This window comes from Chelonia mydas, chromosome 8 (assembly GCF_015237465.2).
Source record: "Chelonia mydas isolate rCheMyd1 chromosome 8, rCheMyd1.pri.v2, whole genome shotgun sequence".
Lineage (NCBI taxonomy): Eukaryota > Metazoa > Chordata > Testudines > Cheloniidae > Chelonia > Chelonia mydas.
This window is the reverse complement of record NC_057854.1, coordinates 11,916,488-11,933,254: the sequence shown is the minus strand read 5'-3', so window position 1 is coordinate 11,933,254 and position 16,767 is coordinate 11,916,488. Positions and strand designations below refer to the sequence as shown.

Sequence of the window (16,767 nt, the reverse complement as noted above, 5' to 3'; positions counted from 1 at the left end):
TTAAACTTCATATGCGTTTTGTATGCGTATTAATATTTAAAAGATCATATTTATCATTTCCATTTTTTTGCCAACAAGCATCTACATTTACATCATAACACCTTAGGATTATTTTTGGTTCCTTGTTTTTCCTTCACATCCAGAAAAGCATTTTCCAGAATTGCTAAGCAACCTTTCATCATTTCCAGACTCACTCGGTTTCTTTAGTAGAGATGCAGTATCAGGATTCACTTCATGACAGTCCGTCTTTTGTCGTGAGTGTTTTTTTTCTCTCTAGACTCTCTAGAATTTTTTTTTGGGGGGAGAGGGGGGTAAAGAAAACCACTTTTTAAGTAAAGGTGACTGATAATTTCATTATCAGGGTAAGATGTTGGAGGGAGAAAAGGCTGAGCCGGTTTCTTTTTGTGCTCTTCTCCGGAAAGGCGATACTGCAGCCCTTTGGAAAGGACAAGAGAGGCCGGAACCTGTCGCTTGCTTAGTCCTAGGAATGACTGGATCAACTAAAGAAAAAACATCAAGAATCATGCAGTTTAAAAACCTTTTATTCAAGGGCCGAGCCCAACGATCGGGCACAATGTAACGGCAGATATAAATAGAACCTTAGTTAAGTGGTTGAACCTGGTCGTTAAGTTTTTTGGTTTTTTTTTTTTATAGTTTCATCCCTAATATTTTAACCATATTCCCGCAGAATTTATTCTGCACGTAACTTTTTTTTTTTTTTTTGTTGGTCAGTGGTAAACATTAACCAAACCTCTTCCCCTACCACGAACTGGGCAGCACAGCCCAGCCTTTACCACCATCCGTACCCCCCCGCCCCCCCTTCCACTCTTCTGCTCTAGAAAGTGGACCGCGTTAGAAACTCCTGTGCAAGTTCAAGTAAACACATACAACCCGCATAATCCAGAGGAAAATTGCAACTCATCCGTGTATTAGATTTTGGCGTCTCTTGCAAAAGATTTCTGGTCCGTGTTTGTTTGGTTTGCTACCAGGCCGCAGAGCTTCCTCTCTCCGGCTGCTTGGGCCCTCGTTAGTCCGTCAGCTGTTGTACTGACAGGCGTTTAGACTGGAGCCTGGGCTTTGCAAACTGCTGTAGCCGAAAGTGGAGTGCTGCTTGGATTTCAGTCTGAGGCTGGCCAGGCTGGAGTTGCAAGTGTCTCTGTACACGCTGTAGGGCGAGCCCGGCGGGCCGTAGGGGCAGGCGGGGGAGGACATGGCGGAGTTGAGGGAGGAGCCGCTGATGTTGCCGAGGTTGTTGATGTTGTTGAGGTTGGCGTTGGGCATGCCGGGCACGGCCGAGTGGCCCATGCTGGAGGGCATGCTCATGGAGGAGATGGTGCTGGGGGCGGAGAACATGGACTGCGAGGACAGGGGGCTCATGGAGTTGAAGAAGGTGAAGCTCTTGGTGGAGAGCGGCGCCGGGGTCAGGCTCTTGGTGGCCCAGTTGTTGTAGGGGTAGCCGGCGTACATGTCATCGTAGGGCTGCATGAGCCCGCTGAACTGGGGCACGTAGCCGTTCTTGCACAGGTCCATCTGCTGGTTGCGCTCCCGCTTTCTCCACTTGGCTCGGCGGTTTTTGAACCAGACCTAGAGGGGAAAGGGCAGAGTAAAGGGTAAGCGCGCCAGGCTCCTGCAGGGGGAATGGCCCGGGGGTAGGGATGCGCCGGCGGGGGGGGGGGGGGGGCGTTCTCGGAGCCTCTGCCAGGAGCTGGCCACACCGGGGAGGATTTGCAGAGGAAAAGCCAAGCTCTGCAGTGGACAGTCCCTGGCTCACCCTCCCTGCCCTGGGTGTTGCCTCTCCTGCCTGCTGCGCACCATAAACGCTGCCCCAGCCTGCCCTGCTGTCTTGCCTCTCCCCAGATCCCGGGGCTTGCTCCCCCTGGCTCAGAGAGAGGAGCCGCCTCCCCAGCTCCACGCCGCGGCTCCGGCGCTGCACACCTCCAGTCTCTGCTTTTAATTTAGCCCTGCCTGTTGCTGCGCTTATTTACAGAGCGCATTAATTGGCCATGCTGCAGCGCCTCGCCCAGGCCCTGTTCTGATTAGCGCCAGCTCGCCCGGGCTCGGCTGTGTTTCCGAAAGCTAAAGCTGGACAATAAAAGTCCTCTGTTACAGATCATAAAATGGGGATTGGATTAGTGTGTTTAGGTTTCAAAAAAAAAAAAAAATGCATGGCCCTGTGGATGGATGCAGCCTGGGACGTTATGTCTAATGAGAATGTACGGCCCTGAGTCGGGAACGGAGGAGCCGAGGGGCGCTCATGGGTGTTTGATGCCCAAACCTCCTCCAGGCTTTATCTCACGGACGGTGCTGGAGACCCCTGGCACCCAACCCAGTGCATTGCCCAGAGAGCAGGAAAAGCCGGAGCTGAAGGAGCTAACGCAGACCAAGGCCGCACTCCGGCATTGCATGGCAAACGTCCCTGCAGGGGCTTGGGTGGGGGGCTGCAGATCTGATGGGATAATGACCTCCAAAGATCGGGCTGGCCAGGCTGGGGAAAAAATCCTCTTCCTGCCTTGCTGCGTGAGATCAGCCTGTGAACTGTCCTCTCCTTAACCCCTTGGTAAAGGTAGCTCTTGTCTCGTCGTCGTTAGAGCCACTGAGGTTTGGATCAGGCCCCTAAAGAGACATTCCCCCACGGCAGCTCCTGCAAGAGGGTGGCAGACAGCTGCTTTGTGCCGGGCACTGAAATCCCCACTACCCTCAACGCCACGGATTTTAAATCCCCCTCAAAACTAGGTGACTCTCGCGGCTGCGAGGCTCTGCTCTTCGAGCCTCTCCTCCCAGCGTTTTTAATGGCAAGGCTTTATTTTTAAATAGCGATAACAAGGATCGAGGGGGACTAGTTGGGAAAAACAAAAAAATCCCGTCTAAATATGAAGAGGAAACGAAAACCAGAATGTTCAAAACTTGTAATTCACTCCTCAGAAGGTGCTTCCAGACAGGAATTTCCTGAAAACGAGGGGTAATCGTTTTAATTATGGCTTCTAGACATTTTAAACTTTTAAAGGAAGGCCCTCCTGGCAAATGAAAGTTGGATTTGCAAAACTGCAATCTCAGAACATCAAACCCAAACCTCTCCGTACAGAGGGGAGAAAGAAATTCAGTTAATGGCAACTCATATTAGTTTTATTTGCTTCCTGAAATATTCCAGCCACAGAAGTGCACATTTTAGTCCTTGAATTGTGGTGGTGGGTTTTTTTTTTTAAAAAAAGAAAACTGCAATTAATACAATGCTTTCAAATACAGCGAGTATTTAGCCCTGAAAAACCTTAAGAGGTAACCTTACAGATAGCCGGTTACTCATCTAGACAAAAGTGGCTTTTCTGAACTGTAGGGGTTTGATTTGTTACCAGGCACTGAGACCAAGTGAATGGGTTAAATCTACCTCCATTTTCTCTTTTATTTATTATTCCCTGTGCTGGTGAATTTCCAGAGAACGGTTTAATTCACCCGTCCCAACCTTCTAGTTGCTTTCGTACTAAGGTTTCAGCTCAAAACCCATCCCGTGGGGCTCTATGGTGCTATGAACGTTTAAACCGTATTTCAGTGCTGGAAAATCCAGACCCCCCTTTCAGGACTTTCCAAGATGCAGGATTGTGTATGCCTTTCATTTTATGGTGTATCGTGTCACACTGCGGATCTGCAACTGGCGAGGGACTGTGTAGACAGGACACTGTTAGTAAACAATACACAGCAGAGACTAATATAATACCCCTGCAGAGCGTGGAGTATACCCCGGGTTGGGGATCCGCTCTGGAAACAAACCAGGGTAATATCCCGGGATGAAAAACAAATTGGAGGGGGAGGAAAAATACCCCCAAACAAAAAAAGAGCAACACACAAACCAACCCGCCACAAACAAACCATCAGAATCAATAAAATCCGAACGGCAGGACGAGCCGTACTGATTTGACGTTCAATTGCAACAAATTAATATGTTAAAAACAAATAAATAAATGACCTAACTAGATATTCGGAGGTAGCACCGGCTAGAGACCCATAGAGCAGGGACAGCCCAGTCCCACAAGTATGTGTGTCTACAATGGTTATTGACTTTGGAATCTAATCTAGCCCAGACCCTTGTCCTTTCGTTTGTCTGTTGACAGTTTGTACAGTTTACTAGTACAAATAACTTATCTGCCTCCTCATATACGTTGAATTGTGGAGAGGAACATTGGCTGTGTGCACACCGTGTGCACATTGCACACAATGGGGCCGTTACACACTCCATAGTGATAGACAGTAGTCACTTTTCATTAGATATATTTTCTACATAGTATACAGACATCTGCTCGGTGATGTGAAGCAGATTATTTTAACCGCTTTCCAGTCACTCTGTAGGATAGCATCATGTTTGAATCGCATCACTTATTGTATATACTTTATCAGCAGACGCCGTATGTTTCCTTGTCACTTTACTGACTGTGCCCAGGAGAGTATAAACTTGCCTGTATTTCTATGCTGGCCTATTCCTCCGTTTTAATGGAATTCATCCACTCAATAAACCCTGTCTAATCTAGCCCCTCGTAGGGATTGGAATACCCCCGGTTAAACCCTGTACCTGGGGCACGTGCCTCTCTTTTACATCGGGGGGAATAGAGGTGCCTTGGGGTTGAGCCATTGCTGGCAATTTTAACCATTGATTGTTTACATTAAAAATACTTCCCCCCCCTCCCCCCCGAAAAGATCCGACTTCCTAGCCTGTGTTTGGAGGAGGCCTCTGTCCCTCACGCTCCCAATCAGGGGAAGAGAATTGCAAATATATTTCCTGTTTAGGGCTAAATTACTGCCTTTAATCAATCCAGGAGAGAACAGTAAATCCAGCAAGATGGCTTTTATGGGCTAGATCCTTCCCTTTCCAGGCACAGGGGCGATTTAAAAATGGGCTTCTCTGAAATGGTGGCGGAGCCTTCTCTCTGGCTCTCCGAATTATTGATGTATATTATGGATGCTCCTTAAAACGGGATTTAAAAAAAAAAACCTGCCTGAGGGTCCTAAAGCCCTTCCCTGGGCAATTACACGAGCAGAGTTTCCTGCATTCAGCTGTTGATTCCTGGTAGCATCCTTTACCTTCTAATGCCTGCTCCCTGCCCCAGTCTAGCTGTCTTCTCAGAGATATTGCGGCACGCTTTCCCAACTGGGCTTTAGATACAGTTCCTTCGTGACCAGCTGTTGCCTTTGATTTCTCTATGCTCTCCCGAGAGATCCGAAATCTTAAGAACGGGGAGCAAGAGGGAAATCTTGGAAAGCAAAGACAGGGCTTAAACGAGACGGCAACTTTCCTGAGCTTTTGACAACTGCTTGCCTGGTGTTGCTGCCTGCAAGACATCAGATCCTCTCAGCTCAAGGTTTCCTTCTCTCTCATATGCCCACGACAATTGACCAAACGAAATGAAGGCCTGGGTGTTAATATATTAAGGATTCTCTATTTATTGCGTGCCTCCCATAAGTATGGGGTATATTCAATACTATAATTATACCCGGGTATTATCTAAGAAGCACAGTACGTTCTGGGTAAGTATTGGCAATGCATGAAATTGACAGATGATCTGTTAGGCTACAATCGGTTTTAAAAGGCCAAGCTAGCAGCTGTTAACAAAGTAATTTCTCCCTTTAATTTCTCCACTCCGCACCGCCAGGCGCCTGTTCACCTTGACAAGTGTGTCTTTATTTTCGCTTGCGATGCATCCTACCAAATAATTGGAAGTTTTTCCGACTTCAGAAAAGACTGCGGGCCAGAGCCCATGGCCACTGGGCGTCCCAGCCAATGGGCGCTGGATCGGGCCCTACAAGGACAAGGCTGATATCTCTGGGCTGCTGAGAATGAATCGCCGGTTGCCCCTAGGGTGGCTGGGCCGGGGCTCCCCCTTACCCTGACTCTGGGCTCGGTGAGATTGGTCCACACAGCAATCTCCTCTCTCATGCTCATGTCCGGGTAGCGGTTCCTCTGGAAAGTGGCTTCCAGCTCCTGCAGCTGCTGGCTGGTGAAGTGAGTTCTTTGCCGCCTCTGTTTCTTCTTCTTCGCCGGATCGTCGGGGTTTCCATCCTCGCTCTTCTGTTCGCCGCTCCGGTCTTTTTCTGTTTAAAAACAACAAGGCACCGAGACCCGAGCGGTGACACACACGGACTTGGCCTCCTGGCCCCTAGATCCCCCTCCTCCCTCCCCCCAGCCATTTGCAGAAGGTACAAAACAAAATCCTCTTTTTTAAAAAAAAATCTCTTACATACGTGCCTCTGCCGTGCAAGGCTAGACCTAGCGCCTGTTTCCTACCACAGGCCCGGCGCGTTTTCTATTTCAACCAGCCCCGCGTGATTCAGAAAGGTTTCCTGAGAAAATGTTCCCCTGAAATGTAATGTCCAAGCAGTAGCGTGTTCAGTTATCCTCTCCTCTAGGCCTGTCCTTCTGTCCAGGGGGCTCTGACACTTACAGAGGGGGAAGAAACTCATTTCTAATGGGCTCGGCTTTTAGATTGGAAGCTTCTTGGCAAAATAATAATAATAATAAATAATAAAAAAAGGAAACAAATATATTCAAAAATCGTTTCTCTGCCTTGTGACACCTCCCCCCAATCTAAAGAGAAAACTTCTGCTCGAGTGCGTTGTTCTTGTGTATGGCCATTTCCCCACCGTATTAATCTTAGAAAGCGTCAGAGAGTGTAAAATAAAACACGAATTAATCGAAAAGGTGAACTCCCCTCCCTCTCGGGAATATGAGAATTGATTTAAGCAGAGAATGATCCACTAAAGCCTTTATCCCAAAATCGAATAAAAGGTAAGAAACGCTGGTAGCTGTCTGTCTGCAACATTCCCGTTTTGTGAATTATGTTTATCTAAATTTGTCGAAGGAATTCAACACAATCGCTTGCTATAACTAGGGAAAAATAGAAAATCTACTAAAATCAAGGGGGAAACCGCGGATCTTTTTTACATTTTTAAATACATTTTTGGATTCACACATATGGAATGAGGAATTCGATACATTATTTGAACTGATTTAAACTATACCAATAAAATATACTAATACTTTTATTAATGTGTAGAGACAAAATCTCCCTCCCTACATATATCTATAAAATACTTCTGTAGATGTATATACATAGATATATAATTTGTATAATACATATGTATGTCTATGTACAATTTTGATTTATTTATTTTCACAATAGCCACACATTACTTTAAATAGCAGCGTGTATATATGCCACACGTGTGTGTTGTTTCTCTTTCTCTCTCGCTCTAATTTTGATGTATTTATTTGAATATATATACACATTTGTGTGTATATATATATACACAGATGTATATATATACACACAAATGTAATACTAATCTATATTACACACTATAACTAAATCAAAATTATAGAGAGAGAAATACACACACGTGTTGTTTTCCCTTTGTACTCACACCAATGAGTTTGACTTGATTTTGGAGGGTCTCTTTGAGAGGATTTCACATGGAGGACGGAGAGCTCAATAATGAGACTATTCTGAGGTGCTGTACATCATAAAGGAAGGAGGAATGTAAAACTAATGCTAACGTATTGAAATACAGATTTCCTCTCAGAGCCTGCTAATAATAAAAATTTAAAATTAATTAATAAAAAATCATTGCAAAAAGGTTGATTCCTCATACTTGGAAAGACTCTGTACCTAGGGCCTCCCTGGGAACTTTTGGAGTAAAAATGCTGGACCTCAAACGGGTAAATGGAAATCAAAGGGTGGTAAATGGGCTTATTGCTTCGCGGATGGCCACTATTTCCAGTAAGTGGTTTGCAGAGCAAACAAGGCCTCGAACAGAAACCCCATTTAAAGATCCTTGGTGGCCCTCCCTCGCTGCCTTTGCAACTGATTGTGTCCCCAAAAATTCGCCGCTGGTGTAAATGTGTGTCTCCGCGAACCGAGTCTACATGCCCTAACTGTAAAGGCTGCATGTGAAAATGATTTCATTTTTGAACACACAAATCTTTCTGGCAGACAGTTTTTTCCACCCCTCGGTGGCTGGGGCCGCTTCTCGTGCAGGCAAGGGAGCAAACAAGTAAGGAAAAACCCGTGTCCTCGAAGAAACCATCCATCAAAGTGATTGCAATCTTTGCATTTGATTGATCCCCGCCACGATTTGCATGAGAAATACTGTTTGGGCATAAGGCTGCGATACCACTTCTAATCATAATACCACCCATTAGTCTTGATTGGCATTAGCACACTTTTCCATTAAACAGTGAAAGGTATTTTGTGAATTCTCTTAAGACTAAATGGACCCTGCTATTTAGTTTCCTTAGAATTTATGGGTCAGATTTTAGGGGTAGAGCAAGATGGAGCAATAATCCCCTACAGTATTTCAAGGGGGGGGGGGACCCACGCACCTGGAAGCACCCCCACTCCAGTCTACACTCCAAGCCTTGTTTTCAGATCTGATTTGGAGGAAAAACCGAACGTGTTTGCTGCCATGTCAGCCTTCGGATTTGGTTTTGTGGCAGGCACAAGACCCGTTTAAATTTAAAATAACAATAATTTGAAAAAACGATTCTCTGTGCAGGGAAATTTTGAAGAAGGAACCAGGCGCTGTTTCCGTAGTCCATATTTTTCCAGGGCTTTTTGCTTCCTTTATATGGGGTTTCTTGTCATTAGAGGAACGATTACGGTTTTAATTAAATACAAACTAGGAAACCACAGCTTTCCCTACAATAATTGCACATGTTCAACAGGCGGATGTAAAAGCGGAGACCAAACGACTCCTGTTTAGATCCAACTCAGTTCTTGTAAAACGCTATGGTTTATTCCCCATCTATACATAAAATTAAAAACTAGGCTTAGTAACGCTTACCCCACGTAATAATAAATCTGAGCTGCCCGGTCTCTCTCCACTCCCCTCCTCATTCCCCCCCCCCCAATGCTTTGCAGTTCCCCCCTCCTTTGACGGAGAGATCCTTTTACGTCTGTGCAGCCAGAGCTGGAAAATAAACCCCGGCAGAGCTGACATTATTTCAGAAACATTCTGCAAAACCGCACTCCCCCGGATAAATTAATATCTGTAAAAACCATAACAAAACCCTGCTTCTCGGCTTGAAGTTGGTAGCAATATTCTTCCATTCCCTAGACTGTCAGAGCCGGGGCATGGAAGAGGGTCAGCTCGGTATCTGTGATCTCCCCCATCCACCTTCCCGGTTTGGCGCTAATTAATTCTAGTGATTACATCCACCCACCAACACCACCGGGTATTTCAATCTCTCTGGTGCATCCTGCCTGGGCAGGACAGTCTCTTGTGCAGCGTGCATTAGAATTAATCCAGCAGGGAAAGAAAGAAAGAACAAAAGAAGAGGAAGTGTAAGGGTTTTACCTGGGACTTCTGTATCTGACGATTCACTGGCTGAATTCTCAATCGGATCTCTGGATTCAGAAGATCTTTGCAAATGGAAGCTGGAAGCCATGTCATGGGAAGGCTGGGGTCTTAAACTCTCTGGCAGTCTTTCCAAATTCATCCCACCTTTAAAGGAATCCATGGCAAGGAGGCTGGGTTGATTTTGGTTTATGCAGGTGTTTTATTCCACAATATATAGATATAGATATAGGTCTGAAAATCCACTTAGTACTATTTCTGAATTGCTTTACTTTATTGTTATTTTCAAAGAATCAGAAGAAGAGCTCGGAGAAATGCCTAGAAGCCCGACTGTCTTTGCTCTGCAATAGCTGCACCGGTCCAACCGCGTATGCATGAAAGTGGTAAAGATCCCGGCAGAAAAATGCGGGTTGCGAGTTGGATAGTTTAAAGCTAAAGAGATTAAAGCGACTTGCCCTGGAACAAATGCCTGTAGTTAAACCCAGCTCCTCCCACTTAAGGTTAAAACCTCCCAGTCTCGCTAATATATCACCCCATCTAGCGCTCACCCAGCCTAATCTAGCTGGAAGAACTACTGCTTGCAAACTCCCCATATATATGAGCTGTCTCTAAGGCACCCTGGAATATTAGCTGCAAGTTTCTTAAAGCCACAGCGCTCTCCTTCGGGGTCCCTCTGCCCCGGGAGCCCGGCGGAGCGCCTCTCCAGTGTTAGGACACTCCTGGGGTCTCTTGCCCTCTCTGCTCGTCTTGCTGGAGGAAGAAAGGTCTTTTTGCTCTTACCCTCGCAAGCCCTCACCCAATCAGCGCCCCCCACCCCCAACTTTCCCCCGAGCCCAGTGATTTATTCCGCGCGTGGTATGAGCTCTTTGACTCGCTACGCGATCTGTTAAGCCCCAAATATTTAAAAACCATATATCAGAGACTAATCTAAATAGATCAAATTCTTTCCAGTCTCCTGCAAAGCAGATCTAGGCATCTCTTCTCCCCGCCCCGCCGCCGGAGCCGGGCAGGCGCAGAATCAGTGGCATGTTGCACGGGAATGGTTACTCCTGCCGGGGTATTCTCGCCGCACAATAAGCACAAGGAAGAAGCTGCGCCTTTAAACTTGCTGATCTATTGGGAGAAACAAACCTGCGTTCCCATTGGGCTGCGATACTATACTTTTAACCCCGGGGACAAGTAGTTTTAATGTGGACGTCTCTGAGACACGTTTTAAAGGGGGAAGGAGGGGGGGGGGAATCTGTCTCAGGGGATATTTCCAAGGATGTCAAAGACTATTTGGTAACAAAAATGAAACCTTCCTCGCACGCTCTCCCGCCATGCTGCAAGAGGCAGCCCACATCCCCGGCTCGCCGTGCCCTGGGTTGTTACCTAGACGGAGAGATGCTGCCTTGATTTGGGCTCCCCCGGGAGCAGAGCTCGGGAACCGCGGATAAATACTGGGCGCTCCCGGCCTTTTGTTGTGGTTGTTCTTTCCTCCGCATTTCCAAGCGGAAATAACCGAGGGCCGATTTCTCCTGCGATTGACACGCCCGGACTTGGGGCTCTCCAGGTAGAGCAGGCTGCGGCCCAGACGCGCTCCGTATTTGTTGGGACGCAGCACAAGCGCCTCGGTCATCCCCGGCCTCACGGCTCGGGCTGGGGTGCTGGGAAAGGAGGCGAAGTGAATTCAGGTAGCCGGGGTGGTGGGGAATTTACTCAGGCCCTGTGGGGTGACAGCTACAAACGTGAAGCGAGTCCCTTTGCTGTGGGGCTGAGAACATGGACTCGGGTTAGCCTGTCACCCGTTTTCGGGCTCATTACAGCGCTGCACGGTGCGTTTGGCTGGAGACAGCCGGGTCTCGGGTTCTCTGGCTCTGCACGCTGGTCCTAACGTCTCTGGCAGGAGGGTGTGGTGTCGCTTTAGTGACTAAATAATGAGTTGTTTACAGAGCTAGTAAACAGTCCGATCCCCCTGAACTTCCCCCCCACAGAGGCCTTCTTGTTAGGAGCCCCTGCTAAAGCTTAGTAAAACAGCCCCACTCTCTCTGGGCTGGCACAAACCAGTCCCACTGGGGTCTCTCTCGCTCCTTTTATTGCCGTTTCGTAAAAGGGGAACAACTTTCCCGTCCAGTCCCCCCCCCCCCCCATGCTCGGTGTAGGAGCCATCCATGTAAAGCATCTAGAGGGACAATTTAAATCCCTAACCTACCGATGGAAAACCAAGTCTGCACACACAACCCTAAACTACTTTCCCACCGAAGTTTTTATTTCCAGTGAACGTTTAATAGATTCGTTGTGGTTTGATCGCTCACTAACTATAATCTAATAAATATAACATTGCTCCGTGTTGCAATAAAACGGCCTGTTTTACTCTTCTGGAAAACCCCATTATTGCAGCGTATTTACAATCCCTTCATGTGGCTATAATAACTCCTTCAACTTTATAAATTCCACACTCATCTTTTCTTCCTTTGGAAAGAGCATTTCATCTCCCCTTTTGGGGGACAAACTCTTATTTACAAAGAACAGCGTAAAGTACTCTTGAAAAACACTTCCTTCTCAGTGGACCACACCTTCCAGTCCCTCTCCAAAGCCCACGGGCTGGACGTCAGTGGGAGTTTTGCCTGAGTAAGGACTGCTGCAAAGTCCTTCCTCGAGGCAAGACTGATTTCCCCATCTTTCAGCACTTTATCCTTGGCAGTGACCTTTCTGTGACCCATAGAAAGTGGCTGGTTGTTCCAGGGATGGATTTCAGGCTTGGAGATCGGGGCAATTTTTAAAGGGAGAAAAAAGTGCCCAGAAATGTAACAAGAAAAGGATCCTCTCCAGCACGTGTCCATGTCAGTTGCGGAAGTGCCATCTACAGGCAGGGCCGCTTCGGAATTGTCCTCTTCGCCTGTTCGCTGGTGTGTCTAATCGGGCGGCACGCTCCCTGAATGTCAGCTTTCTAATGCCTCCCAAGGCCAATCGCCGGTGCTCGGCCCTCTGAGGGTGTGGCCGCCACTTCTTCTACACTAGCCTCACCTTGAAGCACAGATCAGCACAGAGAATTATTTTTCGTATTAATAGGCACCCAGGCTTCAGGTGACTGCTACCAGGGAAGGTGAATCGCCTGATTACAAGCCACGGTGCCTGCATAAACAAATGTGGGTCTCTCTCTCTCTCTTTATTTTAGTTTTAAAACCCCTTTGATTAAAAATATCAGGTTCACTGTAACTTGAAAAAAATGTTTAAAATCTCCAGCAGCTCTTTAGCATCCCTGTTCAATGTGTTCGGCGCATTATCAGAATTGCCTGTCCTGTGGACAAAGCACATTTCGTTATATATATATTTATATATATATATGCATCACTTTGCTCCCTCCGTCCACTCCCCAGTCTGTGACCTTTGGGCTGTGTTTTACAGCAAGGGGGAGGGGAGATGTCTATGGTGATTTCAGACACTGAAAAAACCCTGTGTTGTCTGGGGGGCAATCAGTCCCTTGCTTTGGAGCTTCCCAAATACCCCAGCAGGCCAGTGAAAAATACCCCGGCACGCCAGTTTTTCTGAAGGACACCTCGAAAGCACAAGGGAGACCCTGGACTTGCGGCAAAGGCTCGTTGGGCCCGATCCTGCATTACTGCTCCCTTCACCCCTCCTGGGAGTTTTGGGTGTGCCCGGAATGCAGGATGGGGCCCACTCCCCGGGCCCGCACCCGTTAGCAGCGCAGTGACCCTCACTGGGCAGGTCTATCCCCAGCCCACACGTGGGGCAGACGTGTCTGCTCTGCGGAACATCCTGCCCCCCGCCCCCAGAGCTGCATGGCCCCCTCGGGTATTTTTCATATTACATCAAACTAATGCCAAAGGTCATATTCCCTTTTCCTTTATAGCTGACTTCGCTGGACTCACCCTGGACCTGTGGGTACACATGCTTGACACGCTTCAAAGGTGCAGGTCTAGTAATAGGCAGGGGAGGGTTTTTGGCCGCAAAGGGGCAGATGACAGCTTTCCAGTGCTCCTGCTTTGCCAGCCCGTGAATCACTCGCAGGTAGGGTGACCAGATGTCCCGATTTTATCGGGATGGTCCTGATATTCAGGGCTTTTTCTTATATTAGCACCTATTACCCCCCACCCCCTGTCCCGATTTTTCACACTTTCTGTCTTGTCACCCTACTCGCAGGCAGGTAGTGGGGACGACTTAAAAAGCAAACTCATGGAAACGGGATGTTCACTAGGGAAGAGGGGAAAAGGGGAAGGGACCCCGGGCACAGATATCTTCTTTCGCTAGAAAAATAACCGTCTCCTCTTTATCTTCTCTGCTCAGTTTAACTGATCCGTCCTGACACTCTATTTTGCTTTCAAATCAAGCAAAGATGTGGAAAGGAACTTTTGAACTGTTTCACGGACAGGGGATGGAAGCATGTTCCCATTCTTTAGCCCCCCCGGAGATTTCTTTAGGCCTTCCTCTACCTTTCTCTCTGTGCTTGCCCAGTGTATTTCTTTTTAAAAGATATAGTGGGGATTTGAAGGAGGAGACGCTCAGGCCCAAGGGAGACATGTAGTGTCAGTCTGTAACATCAAAAACGGGAAGGGGAGCTGAATGAGGAATACCCCAAAAGCTTAGCAGGTAAAACTTCTCTATCAGCAGTTTTGATCCTGGGGAGGGGGTTGTTTTTGCAGTTCAGCATATCAACAGACAGCTTGAAAATGACAGTGGATAACTTCTCTGAACTGCATATGAATTATATCTATACGTACAAAGCTCTCAAACTGATTTCATACTAGAGTCTGTCAAGCTAGAATTAAAATACATTTAAGAATATTGTGCACACAGGGCTAATCGTGCAATTTTTTAGGTTATTTGAACGGGACGCTTTACAAATGCATCTTGTATTTAATCAGTTCCACCTGATTTACATCTCCCTGATTTAAAACGAATGGAGTCCTTCTGAAAAGAATAATAGAAATGGGAGGTGATGATTCATATATTTTCTCTTTCTCTAGCTCAAAAATTTGATCTGATCTGGAGTATTTTTTTTATATTCCTTTATAGTTTCCCTTTTTTGCACTCAAAAACAGGTTTGGACAAATAGCAAACCATGAGCACAGGATCTCGTGGCGCTTTTGCTGACTTCTCTCAGGAGTCTGAAACAGAAGCGTTTTGTATCTGTCCCAATCTGTAGTGATGCGAGACTACACAGGAAATTCTGAAAGGAAAGTGTGAATAGCAGTGTTGGTATAATCTGACCCTTTTAAACATGGTGCTTAAAGCGGTATGAAAATTAGACAAGTTTTTTGATTGTTTTTGTTGTTGGGGTTTTGTTTACATGCCTATCCTGCAGTTTCTTTTACCTTTTATAACAGAGTTTTTAAAAGTTGTGCGTTTTAGATTCAAAACTTTCCCAAGCTTTCTTCCGCTACCGCCAGGCACAGAGCTGCCCTCAGCATCGGACATATCCCCTACCCATGGGTGGGCTTTATGTTCATTACAGCACTTGATATCAGGGATGGTATGCTTTGGGCTGGAGAAAATGAGTTCTCTATGGCTAGTGTCTCCCTAAATGGCTATTAGCGCTCCAGGGCTGGGCTCTGTATTACTTCGCCAAGCAGGGCTCCCGGAGACATTAATTGGGCTAGAGGGGCCCGAGCATGGCCCCCTCTGCTCTCAAAAGAAACTGAGTTTATTCCTTCTAGAAGGGAGTCTTTGCATTAATTTCAAGCAGCTTTGGATCATGTCCTTCGTCCTTTTAATTGCCTTGTTCAGGTCTGATCGCTTTGGGTTCTCAGTATGGTGAGAACGGGCTGTATTGTCCATAGTGACTGGAACAGGACGGAGAACCCAAACACAGACCAAGGAACTTGCGGAGGAGCAGATTTTAGGGGCGTCCCCTCTGCTCTTCAGAAATGCCCCTTCCCCTGGCGTTTGCCTGCGGTGAGCCAGCCAGAGTTTATTTGCATGTGAGGCCAAAGGCAAACGGGGGCGCTCCTAGGTTTCCAGCGCAAAGCAAAGCGCAAATGCGCGCCACCCTGGGGGGTCGAAGGGCTTTTTTCGAATTGTAATTAACGCTGGGACGCAATGGAAACGAGGAGTGACCCGCAGTCCTCTCCTCGGGCCGCAAGGAAGTCACTCAGGCTAGGCACGTGCTGAAGTGCTTTGCTGGCCTTCAGCACCTTGCGGGATCGAGCCCCACAGCAAAGGCTCCTTGAGTGGGGACAGGACCGCTGCTGGGCAAGCTCCCGTTGGTGCCCATGATGGGAGCTCTGCCTGCGGGACCGGATCCCCAAGTAAAAGTCTTTCTCCAATTCCCTTAGAAGCTTCTATTGCCCAAGGCATCTGTTAAGGTCGGAGGGAGACTCAGGGTCTGTTCCTGGAAGTCCTCCCACAGGCAAAACTCTCCAGTGCAGTCTGAGGGACTCTGGCCTGGGGAAGGCTAGCTGGGCTGCGCCCTCCGACTGCCTCAATTTCCATCCTGTAGGAGAATACCCCTTATGTCTAACAAATGTAACAGAGCCATACACGATCGCATTTATTGATTTATAAATGACCTATTAATGAACGGAAGGGTTGATTTATAAATGGTTTACTGATCTATTGCTTTATAAATTGCTTATTAATTAATGATAGAATCTATTGATGTAGAAGTGGTTTATTGCTCTATTAAAGAGCCGGTTTCTTGGTTTATAAATGGTCTATTAGCGATCTGACGATTTATACATTATTTACACACATGAACTAGTGAGCTATAGCTTCCACTGATCTATACATACTAGTACATTTGGGAGTATAGAATTCCCAGATCCAGTCTATTGGGTAAATAATCCCTATAGTATTTTAAAACAAAATGATGCAGATTTTCCATATATCCATTAACTTGGGAAACTGAAAACAAAACATGCAAGAAATTAAATGATAACAATGCCAACCTTTAGCTAGCCTGAGGCTGTGTCATAGAACCCTGCTTTGAATTCCCCTGGGGCAGGGGGACTACGGATCGATCTATGGTGGCAGGCACTTTATTTTGTTGTTGTCCCCAATTTGGATAGTTTCTCCCTCACCCCTTTAACCACCTTTACAGGAGATTTTATTGTGGTGGCAGGTCTAAATGAAATGCTACCTGGACCCCCGGGAAAAGTGGCACAAAAAGATCGACTGTACCAGGAGTCTATACAATACAGCAGAAGTGTCAGAAACCGGTGATCGTCTCCAGTTTTAATGCTGGCGTCTATAAAATTGATCGGTATTAGCATGTCATATTTTCCATGCACAGGAAAGATGGTGCCAGGGCTCACTTTCCCTTCCATTAGAGCTGTCAAAACTACACGTCCTTTTCCATTGTAGGGATGCCATGACTTTAACTGATTATCTCAACAGATCGTTTCTCAGCTGATACTCCACGCTTGTGGCTTTGCGAGATTTTCCAAACTAAACAACAAAACAACGGCAGCCTGGTTAGCATCTCCCAACCTC

General features: G+C 46.9%; 1 protein-coding gene across 1 annotated transcript; it reads right to left on the bottom strand.

Moving 5' to 3' along the window:
* Nucleotides 1-609: 609 nt before the first annotated feature.
* Nucleotides 610-10,407, bottom strand: PITX1 (paired like homeodomain 1). The gene is made up of 3 exons (XM_037907365.2): nucleotides 9,337-10,407; nucleotides 5,870-6,075; nucleotides 610-1,584 (listed from the first exon to the last, which is right to left on the bottom strand). Exons 1-3 carry the CDS (start codon nucleotides 9,497-9,499, stop codon nucleotides 1,036-1,038), a joined length of 918 nt encoding a protein of 305 aa, XP_037763293.2. The 5' UTR covers nucleotides 9,500-10,407; the 3' UTR covers nucleotides 610-1,035.
* Between the last annotated feature and the right edge of the window lie 6,360 nt (nucleotides 10,408-16,767).